General features: G+C 35.9%; 1 protein-coding gene across 1 annotated transcript; it reads right to left on the bottom strand.

The window, feature by feature from the left end:
* Nucleotides 1–927: 927 nt before the first annotated feature.
* On the bottom strand, nt 928–4,213 carry LOC131051363 (receptor like protein 27). The gene is made up of 2 exons (XM_057985849.2): nt 1,462–4,213; nt 928–1,269 (listed from the first exon to the last, which is right to left on the bottom strand). The coding sequence occupies exon 1, from the start codon at nt 4,020–4,022 to the stop codon at nt 1,497–1,499; it is 2,526 nt and encodes an 841-aa protein (XP_057841832.2). The 5' UTR covers nt 4,023–4,213; the 3' UTR covers nt 928–1,269; nt 1,462–1,496.
* Between the last annotated feature and the right edge of the window lie 21,075 nt (nt 4,214–25,288).

Here is a 25,288-nt window from a genome sequence, read left to right as displayed (position 1 = left end):
CCATAATTTTTCAGTTCCCATGGTCCTTGTGTTTTTCGAATTTTTTGCAGGTATGTCTTAAGATTTTGTGGGTTTTAAGAATGAATGATTGTGGGAGTGCACTTGCAATTTGATTCATAGTGTTTGTTGTTTAAAATTGCATTTAATGTCCTAGGAGGTGGCATATTCTGGAATAAGCTTAAGTCTATGGTAGTGAAGAATTAGTTGGCCTCACCAAGAGAACAGTTTGGTCTTTTTGATGTATTTTTTCAATCTCTCTGGATAACATCACCAAAAGTTATTTCCTTGATTATGCGTAATACAGTTGACCTGAAATGCTATTGATTCCAGAAGTAGCATTGACAAAGTGTCTTTCAGCCTAAACCTTAAATAGACAATCTCTATTAAACAACTCCCCACAGCAGCTGTTGTTTTATCAGTTTTTTTCAAGCTCAATTTGCTGCATCATTCTTATATTTTGTAATATTATTTTGATCAAATATTAAATAAATCCCAGCAGAAGTAAGAATTATCGAAGTTCTTTTGTTAGGTTGATATCAGTACCTGCCTGGACAGAGTGTGTTTACCCCTGTCATACACTGCTCTTTTGGTGGTAAGGCTTTAGAGATAGTTTTCTTCAACCACTTAACCATATTGCATACTAAATGCTTAATTTATCTTATAATACATTTGGGAACACAAGCAAAATCAAACTGGACATTATATTAAAAATTGCTGATGTGGATGTGTAATTTTAAGCAGTAATCAAGGAGTTCTTATCTGAAAAATTATCCATATAGAAAAAGTGTGTGTAAGCTTGCTGCTAATAAAGAATCCTCTCAGCAATCAAAGAGTTCTTATGCACTTTTGAGGAGAAGCATTTAAAAGAATGAAGAGCCAACGAGCAATGTAAACCAATGAATGTACAAGATGAGACATTTTATCTTGCTGAAAGGAGACAAGTATTTCCCATGTATTTCATTGAATGCTACATACTATTTACAATTTAATGTTTGTCTAAAATTTGATTTGAAAAGCTACTGGTACATAAGTGTTCTACAAACATTCTTCTTTTCACATTTCTTACAAAAATGGAATTATTATAAGCTTTGGACAAAATGGCTAATTTAAAAACAATTACAGAGGTTTCCTTCCATACATGAGCTTTTTTAGTGGGTAGGTCCTTCCCAAACCAAGATTACAATGCTTTAAAGACCGCTTACCAAGCCTGATAAGATTGTCATTTTAAGGCAGACAGAGCAAGAAAGCATCCTAACCAGAAACAGTTTCCTGTACATAAAATTACCGAAAGATTTCATTAGTCTACCAAAAATATATTGTAAACAATTTGCAATTGATAGATGGAAGAGCCAGTGAGAATTTATCAACAAAAAAAAAGTACTAATTTTATTTTGAATTTTAGCATTGTAGTATTTTGAACTATGTTAAATACTTCAAAGAACAACAAACTATCAAGTTTACCTCTTAACATTTCCCTGAATTGTAGATGTATCCCTTCATAACGTCAAATTCTTCATCCATGGAAACAAAAATTTTAAGATTGTATCAACTTTATTGAAATATTTCATTCTCCAACTAATTCTTATCAAGATCAATGCCATTATCCCTCCAAAGGCTGCTCCGAATGACAATCCCACTGCCATCTGAAACCATGGATACTCATTGCTTTTCTTTTCTTTGTTAATTGGAAATGGGGGAGAAGTGGCAAATTGTGGCCAAGAACAGTTTTTGGGTAGGGGACATCCCCATAAATTTGCATTCCCTGAATAAGATGATTCTCCAAATGTGTCAGTCATATGTTGTCCCTGTGGTATGCTTCCGGAAAGATTGTTGTTTGATAAATTTAGTGAGGCCAAATAACTTAGAGATTCAAGCTCTGCAGGGATTTGTCCTGAAAAATTATTTCTGGAAAGGTCTAATGACTCCAACTGACTCATTTCTCCAAAACTATTTGGAATGCTTCCATTCAAATTGTTAAATGAAAGGTTTAGAAGCCTCAATCCCTTCAAGTTCCCAAAATTAGAAGAAACTTCTCCCTCTAATTCATTGTTTGACAGATCTATGGATGTGAAAGTGGAAAGGATGTATGGGTAGTGCTGATTTGTACCTTTTAAAGTCATATCCAGTCCATCTTGGTATAGTAGCGCATAAGACAGTTGGGATGTCGACAAGATAAAACCATCTTGGCTTTCTATCGCCATTGCTTGCAATGATGTAATTGTGTGTGGAATTGAACCTGATATATGATTGGAAGAAAGGAGCAAGATCTGGAGGTTCAATAGATGACCAATCTTTGAAGGAATACTGCCTGTAAAATTGTTGTCTTTCATCACCAAGACTCTCAACTTTGGAAGATTTCCAACAAATGTTGGTATTTCACCTCCAAATGAGTTATTCCCAACATCAAGAACCTGTAACTCTGAACAATTGGCTATTGAGGGAGGTAATGATCCTCTCAGGTTATTACTATGGACAATTAATGAATATAACTTACTTAGCCTACTGAACTCATGTGGTAAGCTTCCTTCTAAATTATTATTTGCCAAATTTAGGATTTGGAGAAAAGAGCATTCGGACAAGCTTGGAGGGATCACTCCAGTTAGGAAGTTGTTTGCAAGATTTAATTGCTCAAGCAGAGATAATTTACCCAGGCTTGGAGGAATACTGCCATTGAACAAATTGTCATTGAGTAGCAAATGTTGTATTTTAGGAGACCAAATTGATGGGATGTGCCCACTCAATGCATTTCTAGATACGTCCAGCCTTTCTAGTTGCATCAACATTGAAGCATTTGAGAATAGGCTTCCTTCTAGATGATTTCCTGAAAGATTTAGATGTTGTAACTGAGAACTGGTTTCCCATAGCCAAGAAGGAATTTTTCCCACAAGACTGTTGTTAACCAATTCCAGTGTAGCAACTGAGAATTGTGTACAAATCCAAACTGGAATTTCTCGATTAATCTTACATGACTCTAAGCTTATTTCAGTTAACTGAAAAGATGGAATCCAGGTTTTGCTAATATTTAGCACGCAATCTGATAAATACAAAAACTTTAAGTTTGTAAGGTTCTGAAAGAAAGTTTCTGAAATCACCTGCTGATGGTTTAGTGACAAATATAGATATTCTAAAGAAGCTGGAAATGACGAAGAAGAGATGGTCTCATTGAAATGGTTGCCACTACCATAGAACCTATTAAGGGAGGAAAGCTGAGCAAATGAAGGGGGAATGGTCCCAGTTAGCTGGTTATTCAAAAGACTTAACCCAGAGAGCAAAGACAGATTACCCAAGGAATCTGGAATATTACCACTCAGTTGATTGTTTCCAAGGGATAAATCCCACAACAAAGAGAGACTTCCAAGAGAAGCAGGTATACTCCCACTTAAGAGGTTATGGTCAAGTTCAAGCCACTTAAGAGAAGAAATATTTGCCAGAGAAGCTGGTATGCTTCCACTAAGTTGGTTATTAGAAAGAGAAAGCCATGTTAAAGAAGAAAGATTTTCCAAGCAGAAAGGTATGCTTCCATTGAACTTATTGAAACTAAGATCGAGGTGTGTAAGGCTGGTGAGCAAACAAACAAAAGAGGGAATCTTCCCACTCAAGCTATTAAAAGATAAATTTAAAGAGTCAATATAAGGGAGATTTCCCAAACATGGAGGAACAGTAGTAGTACCTGTTACTTTGTTTATGGTCAGTGATTTGAGGAAACGAATTTGGCACAAGCTCTCACCTATCACACCTTGAACATCTTGTAAAGAGATTACAGAAACAGAGACAACATGGTTGGCATCATTGCTGCAGGATATGCCATCCCACATGGTGCAACAGTCTGTTCCATTTACCCATGAGCTGAGAAACCCATCAGAGTCATTCAAACCCTCTTTGAAACGAAGAAGAGCTTCAGATTCATGGGAAGGGCATTTGTTGGATAGTAATCGATGGGGCAGAGAAAAGTGTGGAGAGGGGAAGAAGACAACCAAAACTGAAATGACAACCATACAGAACTTCTGTAAAGAAAGGGCCATTTGGGCTCAAAGGGATGAAGGCAATGGAGATGATCTTCTGGGTACCGCCTCCCTTAAAGTGTGAAGAGTACCTACAGAGCTAGTGCTTTGAAGTCAATATTCCGGCTTCTTTTCTATGATAGTGACTATATATGCATTTAAAAACACACATGTCAACATATCAAACTTACCAGAAATTCCATACCACACGCACTGAGTTCTGTCCCCCTATTCGTGCTCGGTGGTATTTGTATTCGGTGAATATCTATGCAATCGTGCGGGCGTTTCCAAGGAAAAAACATTATAAAAACTAATGAGTCAATACATTATAAAAACTAATGAGTCAATAGAATCTGAATATTTATATTAATGCGTTAATTGTCAATTTTCAAAGATCAAGTACATTTAGAATTGTGTGAAGAATATATTACATTAAATTATATGGGTAAAGTGTATTTATATTTATTTTATTATATTGAAGGTTTTAATAAAGAGGTATATAATAAAATCAAAATATAATTTACATTAATATTAATGTCATGACGTCTACATGAGAAGATAAAAGAAGAACTTTACTAATAATTATTATTACATTTAATTTTTCATTCAAGAGTTGGAAAGTCCTTGAACTCAAAAGTGTAGGAGATCTAAAACCCCAATATTTTTAGATCTACTTTTGATTTGTTGTGATAGTTGTAGAAAGCTTGTTTTTGGCAATCATATTTTAAGAATTTTTTTGGCTTTGGTAAAATTTCATAATATTTTTAAAACACTAATGAATGTTGTGTCTAAAAGTTTGAGTAAATTCAATTTGATTAATATGTTTATACTTTAGCTTGAGTAAATTCTATTTGACTAATATGTTTATATATATTTTTTGAACTTTTGCAATAAATTAGATTGGGTTATATTTTTTTAGTCTTGTAATTATTTTTCTCTTTTGGGTTTTGTTTTGAATTGGGTCATGATTCTTTGAGCTTTTGTAAATTAGATCTTGTTTTCTTAAGATTGTGTAAATTGAGTAATGTTTTTTTTAAGTTGGGATTTTTAAAAAATTTATTTAATTATATTTGTAAGTTTAATAAATATATTATATTTGGGATACAATGTAATAAGAAATGGCGTGATGCAAGGACTATTAAATGACGGAGTAAAGGATCAATGAGAAGGTTAGTTAATTGACAAGATTAGCAATAACCTAAATGTAATTTATTCATTGATTTAGTAATCAAATTTTGTTAAACTTCATTCTTCTTTCTTTGTTTATTTCTTTTGATTTATGTCAAACCGTTAACTTTCAAGTGCTCTAACGCCCAAGTTGTTTTCCCTTTCTTTATGTTGAAGATGAAATTTAAGGATTTTACAAGACCAAGAATTTCCTTCTGAGAAATTTGTTGAAGAGTAAACTTTGCACTTTTTAACCACAAACCTCCTATCATGGTTGGATTGAGGGTGGGAATCCTTTAAAATTTAATACTGTGGTTGAATAGTTTTATTGTATTCAATGATTTATTTCTTGATTCGATTGTGTATGCCAATTTTTTCATCAACGTTTTGAATCACACGATTCATCATCAAGATGAACAAGAATACCAAGGAGATGAAAAATAGCCAGTTGCAGACCTGAAAAGGAATAACACTATAAAAATAATAACCTAAAGAAGTACAAAAATACAAAAAATAAAGAAAACAAAATGACACCAACTTGCTCAAAAGTCACCAAGAAAAAGAAAAAGAAAAAGAAAGGAAATGACATTATGTGTGTGTGTGTGTGTGTGCGTGTGTGTGTGTGTGTGAATGAATAAAAAGAAGAGAGTGGAAAAAGAAAAAGGGGTGAGCACAACATTAAAATGTGCACGAGTGAGTCTGTAAACATATAAAAATGAAAGTAAGAACAAATAAAAATGTGAGAAAGTATAGACAATTTTTTTTTAAATGAATATGTGTGTGTGTGTGTGTGTAAGCATAAGCATAAGCATATATATATATATATATATATATATATATATATATATATATATATATGAAAATGTAAAAGCATATCTATATATGAATAAGTATGTGTATATGTGTGTGTGTGTGTATAAATACATATATATAAATACATACATATACATATACATGTATGCATTATGTATACATACATGTACCAATATATATATGAGAGTGTGTGGATATATATGTGCGCATGTATGTATTTATATATACATACATGTATATGTGTGTCTATATACACCAACACACATATATCAAGCACACTTAAAACAAGAGCAAAGCTAAGAACATAAAGATAAAAGAAAAGAAGAAATAGGAAAGGCACAAACTAAAACAAGCCACTCGAAAACCCAAAACAAGAACCTGGGAGTGAAAAAGAAGAAAGAAGAGAAAAGGAAGGGAACGAAAACAATAAAAGCCCAAAAAACAGAAAGGAGGTTCAAGAGAGAAATAAAGAAGGAAAAGAAAAGAAAAACGGGAGGAGGGGGAGGAGAGAAGAGAAGGCAGAGAGGTCAAGAAGGGGGTCAATGATGGCTCCTAAGGGAAGAAAGTAAAGGATGCCAAGAGAGGCTCAGGGCCAACCCATCATCTCTATTAAGATTGGTCGGATGATTAATGATCTCGACAACCTCTTTAAGCTTTTGTTTGAAGAAGTTGTCCTCCTTACACAATATTTGAGTGTCTTCTAAACAGATATGATGCTTGGTGGTAGAGGAGCGTTCGGCTAAGGCCGATTTGAGAACACGCTCATGCTTAATATCGACACCATGCTATTTGATTCTAGTGATGAACACACGACTTGTTTCGCCAATATAGGGGGTGTCGCAAGAGCAAACAACCTTGTATTAGAGTCACATTTCTCACATTTTTATTTGTTCTTACTTTCATTTTTATATATTTACAGACTCACTCGTGCACATTTTTATGTCGTGCTCACCCCTTTTTCTTTTTCCACTCCCTTCTTTTTATTCATTCATATATATATATATATATATATATATATATATATATATATATATATATATATATATATATATATATATATATATATATATATATATATATATATATATATATATATATATATATATATATATATATATATATATATATATATATATATCCTTTCTTTTTCTTTTTATTTTTCTTGGTGACTTTTGAGCAAGTTGGTGTTGTTTGGTTTTCTTTGTTTTTTATATTTTTGTACTTCTTTAGGTTATTATTTTTATATTGTTTTTCCTTGTTTTTTGTGCCCCTTCTTTCCCTCCATCTCCTTTTATTCATTTTCAGGTCTGCAACTGGCTATTTTTCATCTCCTTGGTATTCTTGCTCATCCTAATGATGAATCATAGAGTGTGATTCAAAACGCTGATGAAAATATTGGCATACACAATTGAATCCAGAAACAAATCACTGAATATTAGAATGGATTGTGGAAATCCAATAACACTAGTTTTATTGTATTACGTTGGAGGTTTGGTTGTGTGTCTCTGGAGAAACATATTTTTTTAGTCAAATTTTACATATCATGTGTTAAATTTAATTATGCATTCATGATTGTTTAATTCTCCCACAATTATTTTCATTTGTTTTTATTTGGATACCCACCTCAAGTTGCAACCTCTAGCATTGTTACTGGTGTAGAGTATGAACTTCACCAAGGGTAGTAATGTCTCTAACACTTATCTAGCATACTTGACACATGATATAGTCCAATTTATCTATGGCTATTCTAGTCATATGTGGACATCAATATAATTTATTTATTTGGGTTTTCCATGGTTAACAATGCATGCATTCTAAAAACCCCATTCTATGTTGATGATATACCTATTGTTTGTTGCTTATATTTGTTTTACTTTCGTGTATATGCTTTCAATGAAAATATAAAAGATCTTTAACCAACAATTACTTTTTTGAATATTACTTACTACCATAAATTTTTATGGTCCTTTGGCCAAATTTTTCTTGAGGACCTATTAGCATATTAGCTTATGATTGCTTATATCTTTGTAGTTTCTACCTAAAATAATTAAATATTAGGCAAGTTAAAAGTAAATATGTTTCATCTTGTGGTTCATTGAGTTGCACATGTTACAAACTCTTTGTTCTTAGGGTGTTTTTAGAAATGAACATCTACCATGTGGTTCGTGTGTGTTTAGATAAATACTAATCTTATAATATGGATTGTTAAATTTTTTGGCACACAATCTAATCCAAAAGCTCTAAAAGAATTATAATATGTATTGTGGAAATCTGATAGCATTAATTTACCAATCTTATAGTCAGGGCACGGAAGAGTCAGCAATGGTCCTATTTTTCAACTATATTTCTAAGCATTAGGTTAAAAAAATAGGTTCTTAATGTTCCTTTTCTCTTTATAGCTACATGAGAGCAACACATAAACCTCATAGCAATGGAGGGGATAGTGCAATTTAATAATTCAACATTGATTTCATGTATTGATTGGTGGGACAAAATATTTGCATGTTAGTGCCAAAGAAATTATATTCTTATCTTAAATAATGTTATTGAAAGAGTACAAATATTCTCATCATTATTTATACATTTGATATTATGATGGTATAATTGTAATGGTGGAAATAGGACCCTTAGCCTAGGAATGCAAACTAAGATCTTATTCACTCACTATTTCCACATTCATCGATTCCTTCATTGGGAACAACCAACAAGGTTCAACTTTAGTCCAAAAAGAGAGTTGAACACTTTGATCAATTATTCCCTTTTTGAAGAGTGTATGCTTGATATGATATGATTTCATATGAAACTCTAATGTCCAGGTAAAATGATAGGAAATTGACAAGATTAAACATAAATAAAAAAGATATAGAAGTGGAAACCAACACATAAACTACATATCTAGAAATGAGATGTAGAGGGGAACCGGTGACAACAATCTGGAGTTGAAAGTGTTGGACTATGGAGATAGGTTCCCTAGTCTAAAGGTGTCTTTGTCAACAAAAAGCTTTAGATTCTAGATCAGGAGGCTCTATAGATCTTTCTCTCAAAAAATCAACCTAAAAGTGTTAGACAAGTGAGCTAATTGGCATAGTCCAAGGTTTTTGGCATGTTTGAAGCCTTAAATTGTCTATCTCAATCTGCTCTACACAATTTTGCAACTCTTTGTTAACAAATTTGTACTTGCACAAATGGAAAAGAAGCAAGATGGTTGTGTTGTATAGGGTCTTGCCTAAGTCAAACCTCATGTTGGTGTTCCAACCTCCATAACAACAATGATGATGTAAAAAGAGAGCTTACCCTTAGTAGGACAAAGGCTAAATCATATATAAAATGTTGAATTGACAAGACTATTACTTAGGATTGATAATGGTGGTGATGCAATGCTCTTTTGACAAGTCCTCCAAGTGTTGATGGAATAACATGACAAAACATAACATAATCCATCATGAAAACATTCTTGAAGATATGATGGTGTAGCTTGTTGCTCCTTGTACTCAGATTAGCTCTTGGATGAAGGAATTAAGAATAATTTATCATTAGAACTTGTAACTTGTGAATTGTAGCTTATGAATGGTAAATGATTGCCTTATATAGGGTTCCCAAGGTAAATATTAATTTAGGACAACTTTCAATGGTTGAATGAAAATACCAGGATCAAATCACAAATAACGAGAGCTAACACATTTGATTTTGGACCCCTTTTAGCCCAGTCTACTCAAAAAGGGGCTAGAAAGAGTAATGACAAAGCATCAGGGTCTAGGACATAGGATTTTGTCTCAATCTTAGTATATGACAATAGTTGGATGTGATAAGGCCCAAATATTCTTGAAATATCCCAAGAGAGGACATAACAAAGTAAGGGCTGAAATAGAGTGTGAAATTGTAAAGGGATACAATTTACCACACTACATTTATCCCCCACTTAACAAGAGTATGAAATTACACTCATACTTGTAGTAAAGTGGAGATACAAAGATAGATCAACTAAGAGCAAGACAAACTTAAGATCATATCAATCTACACAAAAGATTCAAACATACACATATACAAAACAAACAATGTTAGTACTAAAGCAAAACAAAAGGTTCCAAGTCAACTAGAGGAAGAGACCTTGATGTAAAATGTGTCTCAAGCACTAGTATCATTCTTAGAATGTTATTACAAGAAGTGAACTTCTAAAAAGAGATGAGAGCATACATCGATTGATGAGACAAGGGTCCATGGAATTCGAACTAGCAATGTACTAGGGGTCCATGGAGAAGGCATGAATTCCACTCCTACAAGTTGTGTTATTTGGGTGATACGTGCAGTGTAACAAAACAATCACACTATCAAGCCACGCTATACTAGGCAATCAACAATTAAGAAAGCGTAAATGAACAATGATGATCATGTTAACAAGTTGTGTTATGTTAGATTACCAATGCTCAAGGAGCACAAAATGCTAACAACAATCAGACTAGTAAGCCCTACTATACTAGTTGACCAACATGTCTGCTAAAGGATCAAGCTACAGAGTTGTGTTATACTAGGAGATTGAGATGGGCCAGTACATGGATGTCACTGGCTAGAAAGTTGTGTTATGCTAGATGATCCATAGATCATCGCTACTTCAAGATATCACATTAGTAAGCCACACCATGATAGATGATTAAAACAAAGGTAACATGACATGCAAGTTGTTAGAGATATATTGGTAACCACACCTTAGGGGGCATTATGCAACAAAACACCACCACTTTGAAGTTATGTCATTTAATGACTACGAGCAACGAGGCGACCTCATATGCCCCACTTAAGATGTCAACACAATCTTATATTTTGATATCTTAAGGAAGATAGAGACTTGTATCAAGGATAAAACACCTTCAACACCAAGGAGATATTGTCATGCCCACATTTTATTGCGGCCATAACTTACACACACAACCCAACTTTTTTCTGACTTAAAATGATTAATATTTAATTTTATTTGTGACTTAGCTAAAACATTTAGCCTATTTAAAATTGGAGTCTTTTCATTTAATTAAAAATATCATCCTCCATCAAAAAAGTTATTTTCACTATTAAACAACTAAATATTAAGCACATATTATCTCATTTGTTTTCTTGAGTTTCAAATTTTAAAATAATAAATCAATTATCATAGGTCATAATAATACCTAATCAACATTGTGATTTTGGTAAATAATAGAACTTCAAACAATAAGTTCAATGCATCTTAGAATTGTTATGTACACAATAACAATAACGTTGTATTTCTACGTGTTTTATCAAAATAAAATGTTACACTAATAAAAGTTTGATTACATAAAAGAGTTTTCTTCTTAACTCTAAGGTAAAATCCCTCCTCCTCGAACCAATATATGATTTCACCCACCTATATAATAAATGAAAACCATGATGTTGTCAGACACATCCTATAATGTGAGCCTATCAACATAACTAAAATTCCATAAACCTTCATGGGTTAAAATCAAACACTTGCACTAAAAGTCAACATAAACAATAGGTTACAACAAAATAAATCACAACTACTTTATTAATTACAAACACATCAATAAACATATTTGAGCATTTGAATATATATGACCAACTCATATTACTAATCTAATCACAATGAATTTTATTGTTTGCTAATATATGCATGCAAGATATATCATAAAAAGGTCATTATAGGCCAAAAAACAAACAAAAAACAACAACGATGCACTACCCACTCCTAAACATAAATAACTAAAAGGGTCATTCCAATGGTATATATCATTCTAGCCAAGGGGTATGAGACAATGATTCTTTGGAAATATGTATATTTAATGTTTTCATGCCTCAAATCATTAAATCTATGTTAATTAGGAAGTAATAACGAATCACCAGTTCTTAACTGATTAACATATTCAAACACAAACCAATGAAATAGAATACTAATCAAGAGAATTAAATAACAAATCAAATAAAAACTTCCTCAATAGTATTGTGGCTTCCATTGTTCTTCTCCATATTGTTGATGTAGGTGGCTCTCAGATGTTGCACTGGGATTTCTTGCATAAGATAGATAATAATTTTGAAGATTGTGATTCTAGAATGAATTGAGAAAAGAGGTTGAATTTATAGATTTTCAACACAAAGGAGGTGAGAAATAGAACTCAAGTGTTGATTTATAGTCAACTAAAATTGATTGATCAATGAACTCAATTGATTGGTCTGTTAACTCGGATTGATTGGGGAGTCAACTAAATAGATTGGCTAGTGAACTGAATAGATTAGCCAGTTGACTGAGTTGATTGAGAGATGACTGAATTGATTGGGAGATAACTGGTTAGTCAAAAAAGGGTGATTGAAGAGTTAATTGATTTGATCAATCAGTTAAGATTTTCAACATGTGTTGTAGGAGATTGACTTGAAATTCAATTTCATTTTGATTTGCATTTGAATTTGGGTTTTCGAATGTTGAAATGCACATGAGATTAACTAAAATTCACATTTGGTGAAATGTTAATTTGATGAAATGAAATTAATTAGAATTAGGTGAAATTCGCATTTGGGAAAAGATGAAATTAATTGGAATTAGAATTTGGGAAATTGGAGGAATAAATAATTTATTTAAATAATTTAAATGAAATTATTTAAAAATTGGAAATGAGCTTAATTAAACAATAAAGATTATTTAACTAAGGAATAAATCGCAATTAATTAAATAATTAATATTTGAGATGGGTTTAAATGACAAAATGATTACAGAATGAAAATTGGATAATTAGAAGCGTTGAAGTGTGATGATTAGAATAAATAGTTAGTTTAATCAGATAATTAAAGAATTACTTAATTAATTAGACGAATAATTAGTGATGCTCTGCAAAAAGAGTTAGAAAATCTGTTCTAAGACAACACACACACAAGAGCAAAAAAACGTTAGTGTTAGCAAGAAAAGATTATTCTAAACAGGCATATCAAAAGAGATACTAAAAGCATGAGAGAATATTTAACTAAGGAAGTAAATATGATGAGGCATCTCCAAGTACCTCCTAACATGCTATTAGCTCCTTCTCCTTTGTTCCTCTCCTCTCCAAGTTCCAAACTAGTGTAGCTCTCAACAATTTTTTGCACTATGGATGCTTATGGAGGTTTGAGATTGAAGTATTTCCTCTAAATGTGAAAAAAAAGCTAATACTAGATGCTATGATGGTAAAATGATTTATTTTAAACCAAAGTGACAAGATATTAGTGATTTATGCTAAATGCTCTCTAAAATTCTCTATAACTTAGATGCATACAAGTTTTCAGGATCTGACTATGAATGCTAAATGCTTGAGGATTTGAAAATGAAGAATGTGAGCTCAATTTATAGGTAAAATGGAGCAATGGATGGTTGAGATTGAGTAATCTCAACAAGGGTCAGGATTGAATGATATTCAATCCATGTGAAGGCTTTCAACCCAATCCCAAGATGACAAGTATCAATGTGAGATAGGTTGAGAGGAGAGGGAATAAGCAGTAAATACTTGACATGACCTGGGAGTTAACTTGGGAGTTAAGGTCAAGGTTAGGTTGAATGAATAAATTCTTTATTCAAAGAATAAAGCTTTTATCCAATGGATAAACTCTTGTGCAAAAGCAAAAGGGATAACCATGGTCAAAGCAATAAATGCTTGAGGAGACACATGAGTGCAAGTTGAAATAACCATAATTGGTTATGTAAGAGCCATAAATGGTCATGTAAGAGCCATTAGTGGTTTTGGAAGACTTTGGAGGTTAAATTTGAACACACAAAGCATTTAATGTTTTTCAAAGATTTTTGAAGTCTTTGAGAAGTGACTCCAAGTTGCTTAGGAATGTGACAATAATTAAGGGATGGATTAGGCTAATTAGGAAGGGGTTAGAAGAATCTAGAAGGGGGTTTAGGAATGCAAGTGGATTTGGTGGGGGAAGGAAAATAGGATTTTTATTTAAAATAAATTAATTTATTTCAATAAATGTGTGCAAGTTTCATTTGTAGGAAAATGCAAGTGGGGGGGATAAATGATTTAAATAAATGTTTGATTTAATTTATTTAAAAGAGGAAAAGGGGATTAAATGAAATAAATATGATTTATTCATTTAATTGATTTGTGAATTTGGTTTAATGAATTAATTAATATAAATTGAATAATTTATTTAATTAATAGGAGAATATTTTGAAGATGAATTAATTAAATATTAATTTAATTAACTGATGTCTAGTGGATTTCTAATCAAATAAATAGCAAATATTCATTTAATTAAACTGGACAGATTTATGTGACTACAATTAGTATATGATAGATGAGACATTTTTAGGTTTCTACATTTATTACTATTATTCCTTGTTGGTGGAGATTACTATGAATTAGTACTTGCTAAGAATAGACCTACAAGTGCATGAACATTTCAACACCTTTTTACGTGTTGGCAGGGAAAACAATGACAATGCAATCAAATTGTAGTGTCGTAAATTGTACACCTTTATTGGTGTGTCCAATTTCACACTCTCTTAGCACCTATTTTAGTATTTCCCCTTCCTCTATGCATTATGAAACTTTTATTGTAATTAATCAATATTTAATTTAATATTATGGGTCTTATTCCACTTTTTATATCATCACACTCTTATTTGAGCCCTTGATTCTAGGTGTGCCCTTTATAATTTTATCTTGATTCATCCTTATTCTCACCCTAATTTCGACTCTCAAAGCATATTTCACATATCTACACATTATTGTTTGAGCCACCAAGCTAGATTTGACATTAGAACCCCATTATCTTTCATTCTTTGAAAGTCGAATAAATATCGTCGGGACCAGGGAAAATTCCACCTACCCGATCTTGCACTTTTTTCCCCAAATTTTGGGAGGATAATAAGGTAGTCCTACCCTATCCAAATCTAGCTTCGTGCAAAAATATATCAATTCTAAGTTGGCCTAATGGTGATTTTAATTATGAGATCCTTATATAAGGCATCCCTCTCAATTCATTTCAACATGACATCTTAGGCTAATATTATCATCAATTAAAGAGCAATTCTTCTTCTCAAGAGCAGATTTGATTCAAGGAGCAACAAACTAAATCAAGACATCTTCATATGATGTTTCAATTGCGATTTCATGATTAGTTTTATGTGAGTTATAATGTTATTGCATCAACACACGGAGGACTTGTCCTTATAACACTCCATCACTTATTGAAGGTATAATCATCTACATTCAAGCATTTCAATTCAAAGTCTTGCCTCCACCCTCAAAAGGCACACTTTTAACTCCACTTTTATTTAAATTAAGGTTAATTCCAAACCTGGGGTTTTACTTGAGGCAAACCCCAATCCATAACCCACTTTCTTTCCTCTTGTGTGCAGCTACAAGTAGTTGTTGGAGTCGGAAGACCTTGGACAACATCAGGAGGCTGATATAGACTTTCTCCCGAATTTGGACCTGATTTTTCAAGACTAGGGTGTTGGACAACCTTGTCTGGACTAGGGTGCTAGGCACCCCTGTACTCAGTATTTTTCATCATATTTTGCAGACAAATCCCAAACAGATTTGAATTCCAAATTCTCCAACATTAGCTCAAAAGATTAAGGCATTGGGCGCCCTGTTCCTACCAAATCGACATGATATTTCAATCACAGGTGCATAGTCAAATTCCCTATCCATTTCTGTGTCTTTTACAATATTTTTTATTTTTTAGTTAGTCATTTATAGCAATTTAAGTGTTTATTTTCTTCATACCTTAGTCATAGTCTGCATCACTTCAACATATCTCCATAGTTCATTCACTTTCCATAGCAGCGAAGGAATATAAACCCTAGAAGTATCACTTGACTCTCTTTTACAAGAGCTATTCAAGTATGATCACTCCTTTAGGTGATTTTGTATTCCAATGTTAGTATGAAAGTGGATCTTGGTCTCATGTTCTACCCGGTTTCATTTTCATACTATTACACAAATATAGGCAAGCCAATAGAGCATGCAACTTATAATCGCCTAGTTAGTCCCCCAACCCCATCAAGTTAGATTAGATATGACCAGGCCGTAACTGTATATCAAGAGGGGTGAGTTATACATATCTCAAGCCCTCCTCTTCTACCCCTATCCATCACCATCGAATGTAAGGTTTAGGGTTGAAGTTAAGGAGAATGAGTTGCTAAAAAACAATCAAATTGTTATTGTAAGGGATAATAAATTGAATGCACCACTTTGTTTGATTATCCTAAATGGGCACAACATCTTGACCTAAATTACAAGAAACTTAAAAAAAATGTATGTGTAACCAAAATCTAGTTTCTTTAAACATCTTATATATGAACATGATATTATACTAAATAAATAAAAAATACTATCCATCAAAAAGAAAAGAAAAAATTTAAAATTCCTAATATAAGTTTCAAAATATCCCCTATAAAAAATAAAAACTTTCAAACAAAAATTTCAAGATATCCCTTGCCCAAAATAGAACTCAGAACACACAAACATTGTACCATGAAACCACTTTAATGATAACTAGAAGGTAATTGACATATGTACACATTGTGCGGTTCTCTCTTGGCATGTCCAAGGCAAACTCACAGACCCATCCAGATGCTTGGGTGTGCCCACAAAGAATTCAGATCAAGATTTGTACCTAGCTCAAACTTTAAGCTTCAAGCTTATTCAAAAACTTGATGTGTTATTAGAAATCATGGTAACACAAAAAAATAGAACACTAGTGTAAAGAAATTCTTCGTTACATTTTAAACTATAATGTGTGAAGATATTGCACAAATAAAGACCATACTTAATGATATGTCAATTAATTCATTTTAAGCTAGGACTCCACTCTATATGAAGAATTTGGTATATTATTTTAATATCATCCAAAATCCTCACATAATTCTACTAATGACACCATATTTTCTCTCGTGGATGACACACAACAAAAATCTAAATGCTAAAATGCAGGGAGAGGTGCAATTTTCCACTTCAAAATTATTATTATTTTTATGATTGGGTATCTCATGAATGAGTGTCAAATTTGTCAAGCTACCAAAAATTTATGGTGCTTTCTAGGCTTGATATTAGACATGTTTTCTTTAAAAGCCCAAAGAGTCCCAAACCGTGATCTAGGTAACAAGGAAAAAAGGATTGCATTCACAACAATAAATTATGCCTAATTTTAGTGCATATTTTTTTTAAGGAGAATGTGTTCAAAAGATATTAATTAAATTTTATGACTGTCAAATTATTAAGAAAAAATAAATTGAGAAAGGATAACAAAAATAACAATTAATAAATGAGTGGTGGAGGATGCTATGTGTAATGAACAACCAATGTAGTGGCAAAAACAAATGGTGGGGGGTTCCTAATAAACCAAGAATTAACAAGAATAGTTATTGACCAACCAAGAAGCTCTGACAAGAATAGTTCTTGATAGACAAGAACCTCCAAAAGGAAGAGTTCTCAAAAGACCACTTAGAACCTCTTACTTCACTAACCTACACAAATTTACCCAAAAAACTTTTCAAACTAAAAATAAGAGCATCCATTAAGCTGATCTACAAGATTTTCCTTTCACAACATTTGCACCTTACCTATTTTCCTGAAAATTAGTGGTTGAAGGTTCACCAACAAGTAGGAATTAAGTTGAAGGTTTTGATGGTTCCTAGAACCACCAAAAGCTTTGACTTTGAATAACTTCTCCAATTCCACTCGAAACTTCACCAAAATGAAATTGGGAGTGCCCATTGGGATATTTTTCTAGGTGAGATTCTTACTTTGTCGAAAAAAACAAAGAGGTGAGTTGGTCAATGATATTAGAGTCAACTATACAAGTTGATAGTTCTACTAGTTCTCGAAACATTGAGAGCCTCCGATTTTGTTCCTCATCAAAGTGAAACCTCTAATCAACCATAACTTGGCTAATTTTAATCCAAATCTCATCAAATTTTAATTGAAAATACTAGTTTGGCTATTATATAAAATACAAGTTTTAGATAGATCATAGACAACCATTTTTGCATTTTTAGGTTTTGAGGAAGTAGCTAAGGAAGAGAGAGGACAACACTCAACCGACAACACTCAACCAACAACACATTTTAACATGGTGATTAAATTGATCTACAAGATGGTTATTTTAAAACATTTATACCTTGCCTATTTTTTCCAAAATTTGTAGTTAGAGCTTCTCTAAGAACTAAGAACTAAGTTAGAAATTTTGGTGGTTCCTAGAAGTACTAAAAGCTTTTTTTTTTTACTAAAAGGGTAAAAAATTTATTGAGAATCAGAGACAAGCATTACAAAAAGAATCGGAGCTCCAAGGCCCCAGAGAAAAACTACCAACCCAGCCACAGATCAACCAGCTTCAAAGCCATCCATGTCCTCAGTGAAAATCTTCTGCAATTCCTGACAATAATCCCCAGAGAGATGCTCCCAACCTTCAACTTTCCAATTATTATCATGTTCTGAGGCCCACTTGGCCAAACAGTCAACCACTCCATTCCATTCTCGAGGAATATGGATGAAGGACACCTACTCCATTAAAGAGCTAATTTGGAGAATCTGCTGAACAATCCCTACCAACTGCCACTAAATCCCACTCACTTTTTGATCAGACAACAAGTTAACAATAATTTGTGAATCCGATTCACAAATCACCTTCCTACAACCCAGCGCCAAAGCCCGCTCAAGTGCATAAAGAATCGCAAAACCCTCCATAAAATTATTAGATTGCCACCCTTTATGCACCGAAAAGAACACAACCTCCCCCCTGCTATTCCTGCCAACACCACCTACTCCAGCAGGGCCTGGTTACCCCTAGATGAGCCATCCGTGTTAATATTGATAAACTCATCTTGAGGGGGTATCCACCTTCCCACCCTTTGCACCTTCTTCATAGCCTGTCTACCTCTCCTGACACAAGCAGAGGCAGGAGACAACTCCTGCAAGCCAAGCCTACTCACAATATCTGCCTCATCTCTACCCAGCGGGAAATTCACCTCACATTTAGCTTCCATTGTCTCCCGAATCATAGCAATGATCCTATTCCAAACTTGTTGAACAAACAATTTGGCCTCACAAAAGATCTTCCTGTTCCTTTCGAGCTAGATCTGCCACAGAATGAAGATGGGCCCAATATACTAGACAGTCTAGAGGAAGGAGGACGGAATAGGAGGTTTGCCCAAACTGCTCCAAAACTCCACCAGAGAATCTACATGGACACAAGGATGCTTCCACACTCCCCACCAATAGTGCCAGACAAGCATAGAGAAGGGACATCTGAAGAACAGGTGTGAGGAATCTTCCTCTCCGTTACCACACAAAACACAAATAGAAGGCCCCAAGAATCCCTGCTTGCGGATATTGTCCCAAGTTAGACATCTATTCCAAGCCAAAGTCCAGGCAAAGCAGTTACACTTCGGCCAAGAAGCATTATTCCACACCTGTTTCCACTAATTCACTTCTCTTCCCTCAAGTCTTCGGCTCAACAATTCCCAGTATCCACTAGCCACAGAAAAAATGCCCTTAGGATTTGGAGAGCAAGCAAGCTCATCCCTACCCTTAAGGGAGCTACAGTGTCTATTCACCAAAATGCCTTGCAACTCTGCACACTCTTCCTCCATCCCAACAACCGGCCATTCATTAGGAGTCTTCCACTGCTCCAAATCCAGCTGACTGCACCTATAGACAACCTTAAAGTCACTCACCCTTGACCATCCTGCTTCCAAAAACCTTTGGCCTAGGTTTCCAAGGTTAGGAAACTGATCAAGGATGGGAGGGTATCCATCCCAAGAATCATTCCAAAAAAGGACCTCTTCCCCCCTCCTGCAAATCCAAAAAATCCCTGCCTTAATGAGAGAAGCCCCCCTCTTGAGAGTGTACCAGATCGATGAGCCCTTTCCTTCAAGCTGATATCTAGGGATTTCCTCCATCGAAATCCTCTGCATATATTTGTTGGCCAAAATCCTGGCCCAGCCTCGATCTTGCTCAACACACCACCTCCAGTACAATTTAGTTGTAAGTGCTTCCCCAAAAAGAATAGACTGCCTTATCCCAAGCCCCCCCCGACTGCTTCGGGCTACACACCAAGTCCCAATTGACCAAACTCCATTTGGAAGAGGTGAGATTACCTGCCCATAAGAATTGCCTAGCCAGAGAGTCCAAACCCTTCAAGAACCACTTAGGAGCCACTTGAAGCATATATCGATAGATTGTAAGAGCCTGAACCACCGACTGAATCAGTTGAACCCTCCCCACAAAGGATAACCATCTATGAGTCCAGTGTTCAACCTTCGAGCAGAATTTATCCAAGATCCCCTTCCACGACTCCCTAGGAGGGTTGCCAGGAGAGATAGGGATACCCAAATACGTCAAGGGCAGGGAGCCAACTTGGAATCTCAAGATAAGATCAATCCTCCTTTGAATAGATTCAGGAGTGTTGAAAAAGATGATAGAAGATTTATCCTCATTGATCATCTAGCCAGAAGCCGCAAGATAAACATCCAGGACCTTACGCAAATTAGTAGCTTTGTTGATCCGAGCTAGCCCCATAAGGGTTGTATCATCCACAAATTGCAAGTGAGACTGTGGCTGCAAGTCATTACCCCATCTCCAACCCTGAATAGTGCCCATGCCCACATTATGCTTAACCTGCCTCCCCAGACCCTCGGCAAGAAGAATAAATAAATAAGGGGAGAGGGGATCTCCCTGGCGGAGACCCCTAGAAGCACCAAACAGCTCAGTATGGTCTCCATTGATGAGCACAAAGAAAGAGGTGGATGTAACACAACTCATAACCCACTGGATCTACTCGTCGGCAAAACCAAAAGCCCCGAGGATCTTCTAAAGGAAGGACCCCCAAACTCTATCGTACGCCTTAGCCATATCCAGCTTGATAAACATAGCTTTTTCCTTGGAAGTTGCCATAGAATGAATGGTCTCTGTAGCAATGGCCACCCTGTCTAAAATTTGGTGCCCTTCCACAAACCCACTCTGCTCCTCATAAATAAAATTCCCCAGGCACTTCTTCAATCTATCTGCTATCAGCTTAGAGATGATCTTATAAATCACATTATAGAGGGAGATAGGGTGGAACTGGCCTAACCAGTCAGACCCTTCACACTTGGGGATTAGAGCAATGAAGGTTGCGTTCAATGCCCTAAGCATCTGCTTATTCCTCTAGGACTCCTTGACTACTTCCAATAAATCCAGCTTAATAATATCCCAAAACTCTTGAAAGAACTCAACCGGGAACCCATCTAGTCTAGGAGCCTTTCCTTTCCTCACGTGGAAGACAATCCTCTCAAGTTCTTCCATCCAAATAGGACACAAAAATTGCTCATTCATCTCCCTTGAGACAAGAGAAGGCATGCAAGCCAGAACCAAATTCTCCTCCATAGTTTCCCCCTAAGAGTCCTCCCTAAAGAGGGACTGGAAAAACTGGAGAGACTCCCTAGCCATCTCCTGTAAGGATAAGCACTGCTCACCTCTGTCATTAACTAGAACAAGAATGGAATTTTTGTGTCTCCTTGCTTTCACTGAGTTGAAGAAGAAAGCAGTGTTCTTGTCCCCCTCCTTTGGCTAATCAATATGAGCTCTCTGCTTCCAATATATTTCTTCCCTAAGCTCCCATTCCTCTATCACCTTGATAGCTCTATCTTCCTCTCTAAGCAATTCCTCAGACAACCCATGCTCTCTGATTTCACTGGTGATCTCATTTAGCACAATTTGAGAAGCTTTCTTCTCATGAAAAAAGTTCTCGAAACCTTGTCGATTCCACTGTTTAAGCTGAAGCTTAACAAATTGCAGCTGCTTGGCAAAAGAGTACGTGGCAGTGCCAAAGGCCGACCTCCCTTTCCTCCACCAATTTGCAACAAAAACCTGCAAAGAAGGGTCCCGAAGCCACATAAGTTGGAATTTGAATGAAGGCGAACGGGCTACCCAAGTCAAAGATGAAACTAGCTTGATGGGTCAGTGATCCGACCCTCTCCAATCAAGAATCTCAGAACTTGTGGACCACCCCCCACCAATCCAAAAGCAAGAAACCAGAAAATGATCCAACCGTTCAACAATCCAATTCTCTCCCACCCTCCTGTTGTTCCAAGTGAACAAACCATTGCTAGGCTTGATGTCAACTAGTTGCAGCAAGGAGATGCTATCCTGGAAAAGGAAAGAAGAAGGTTCCAATTGCATTACACCCCCCTTCTTTTCACTCAACTCTAGGATGGCATTGAAGTCTCCTGCCATAATCCAAGGATGAAAAGGGGCCAACCTTCGCATACCAGAAACATGAGACCATAAGTTTTGCTTACCCTGAAGATCAGTGGGAGCATAGATATTAAAAAACAAGATGAATTCCCCAGTCTCAAGACTAGATAGCACCCCGGATAACGAGGATCTGGAAGCAGCCCACCAGACAGGGCAAAACCTTAAAGGGTTCCAAAGACAGGCCACCCCTCCCGAGGAACCAGCAGCCCCAACACACTGACACTCGCCTCGCCCCCACAGCTTTGGCACAAGACCCATCATACTCTCCACTAAAATTTTAGTTTCTTGCAAGAAAAGGACATCAGGTGAATGATTCCTAATCAAATCCCAAACAACTTTTTGTCTAGGGTCGTTGTTCAAGTCGCTTACATTCCATGAGAGCACAATCATTTAGGAGGGTTGGAAAAGTGTGAATTCAAAGTCTTCACTGACCCTGACTCAACCAAATTCTCCCCCATAAATTTGATCTTATCCAGATCCTTCTTTCTGCCAACCTTTGAGCTCTTCTCTGAAGCACTTTTCTTAATATCTTTTTGATGTAGATCTAGGTGAACGACGGACCTATTACTTTTAACCCCAGCCGGTTCCAATTTCAAAGTAATCGGAGAACCCTCCCCCTCAGCCAGATTCACCTCAATACCAGGAGCCAGGCCCAACTGAACCCCTATTGTTTGGTCCATCTCCATCTACTGGCTTCCAACCACTAGCAGGGCTTGGGTAGATTCCTCCATTACACTTTCTGGAACCCCTCCAAATGCACCCTGATCTAGAGGGGTTAACCTCAGATTAACTTCCTGATGGCTCAGGTCATCCAAGGCCTCAAATCTGTTAAAGGTATCCTCCTCACGTCTCTCTTGTAAGGGTCTCTTTTGTCCTCTATTCCTGTTCTTTGTCTTAACTGAGACAAAACCATCAACACCCTCTACCACACCCGACATGGCAGCTTTCCCTTTCTCAACCCTATCAAGGCTCGGTTCTGACTGTTGAGGTTGTCGCACCACCGGTTTGTATCTAGGACACTTATGCTGTAAATGACCATACTCATGACACAAACAACAACGAAAAGGTAAAGTCTCATAATATAACTGTTGAACCCAAGAATAAGAGCCTGCACACATATCTATAGTATCTAGCAAGGGTTTACTAAGATCTATTTCAACACAGATACGTGCAAAGGTCATTACCTTTCTCCCTAGAGTTTGCGACGAGGATCCCACTGGCCTCCCAAGCAGAGCGGCGAGCATCCGTAGCACATCCTCCCGACAGCATTCCACTGGAAGACGTGGTAACCGAACCCACACCGGAACCCTATTTGGGAGCTCCTCTGAAGGGTTAAACCTCGCATGCCAGGGTTTGATGAATAATCCCACCTAGTTGTAAAAATACGGGCCTCCTTCAAAGACCCTATTACGATCCTCCATGCAGTTGAAAGTAACCATAAAGTAGTTATTTGCCAGAAGCATAATCTCCATTTCCCCTTCCGGTGCCCAGGTCTGTTGCGCCCAGTTTTCCAAAAACTGCAATGAAACCCTCATTCCCAAAAACTTGCAATATAGCGAGTGATTTGAAAAGTATTCAATGTCTTCAGCTATTATCTCAGGAGGGATGATTAGCTTTAGCCTCTCACTGCATCTCTCCAGGCATCCATTAATCTTCACCATGCGAGAGCTACCAGCACTCCCAGATCCCGATTCAGAAGAGAAGAGATTATTGTTAAACGTCTTCACATTCTTAAATGGGGGTTTTGAGCCCACCGTAGCATGTAAATCCATGGCTGGAGCAACCTGCGAGGCTTCCCCACCCAAAGTCGCCATCTGGGCACAAAAATTAAAGAATAACAAGGACAAAATGGTCAAGGGCCCACACCCCAAAGGTCTCCCCATGGAGGCTCGGCACCCAAGGCACCTCCCCTCACCAGCACCACCAAAGAAATGCCTGCCAAAAATCCCTGTCACACGAGATAGTCTCAGTCGCAACAGGCAAAAACCACACCCCTGTGCAGTCTTCACACCTCCCAGCGACCACCCCCACACCCACAACCGAGCCCTACCAACCCCTTCCACCACCGTCTTCCCTCGACACCCTGCACCCCCCGCGTGAATCCGCACCAACACCGCTTGTGAGCTAGCGCTGCGAAACCCTAGCTCAGCCTCCTACATGCCCCCGCACGAATGCCATCCAAGCATCCGAAGCACTAAAAGCTTTGAATTATAATAACTTCTCCAATTTTTCTTGAAAATTCACCAAAATGAAACTAAGAGTACCTATTGGGCTCTTTTACAAGGTGAGGTTCTTACTTGACAAAACGTAAAGAGATGAGTTGGTCAAAAAATTTAGAGGGAACCAAAATAGTTGGTAGTTCCACTAGTTCCTAGAACAATGAGAACCTCCAATTTTGTTTCTAACTAAGGTCAAACCTTTGATCAACCTTAATTTGACAAATTTTACTATGAATCTCACCAAATTTAAATTGTGAATACCCATCTAGCTATTTTACTAATTGAAAATTTTAGATAGACCCCAAACTTAGCCACTTTTTATATTTTTGAGTTTTGAGGAATTAGCTAAGGAAAAGGGAGGGGAACACTCAACCAAGAACACATTTCAATATGGTGACTGCAATATAAGCATTCATTAATCTAATATACAAAATGATCCTATTAAAACATTTGTACCTTACCTATTTTGCCCAAAATCAATGGTCAGAGGTTCATCGAGAACTAGGAACTAATTCTAAGGTTCAAGTGGTTCTTAGAACAACCAAAATCTCTAAATTTGAATAACTTCTCCAATTTTTCTCAAAAAATAACTAAAATGAAATTGGAAGTACCAATTAGGCTCTTGTCAAAGGCAAGTCCTTACTTTGCCAAAGAAAAAAGAGATGAGTTGATTGGAAATTTTAGAGGGAACTAGAGTAGTCGGTAGTTCCACTAGTTCCTAGAATAACAAGAAACTTAAAATTTGTACCTAACCAAGGTGAAACCTTTGATCTAACATAAATTTACTCAAAATATCACCAAATTTGTATTACAAATATCATTTGGTTATTTATATTGTGCA

This window comes from Cryptomeria japonica, chromosome 11 (genome assembly GCF_030272615.1).
Source record: "Cryptomeria japonica chromosome 11, Sugi_1.0, whole genome shotgun sequence".
Lineage (NCBI taxonomy): Eukaryota > Viridiplantae > Streptophyta > Pinopsida > Cupressales > Cupressaceae > Cryptomeria > Cryptomeria japonica.
Note: the sequence above shows the minus strand (reverse complement) of the source record. Positions and strands in the feature narration are given on the sequence as shown.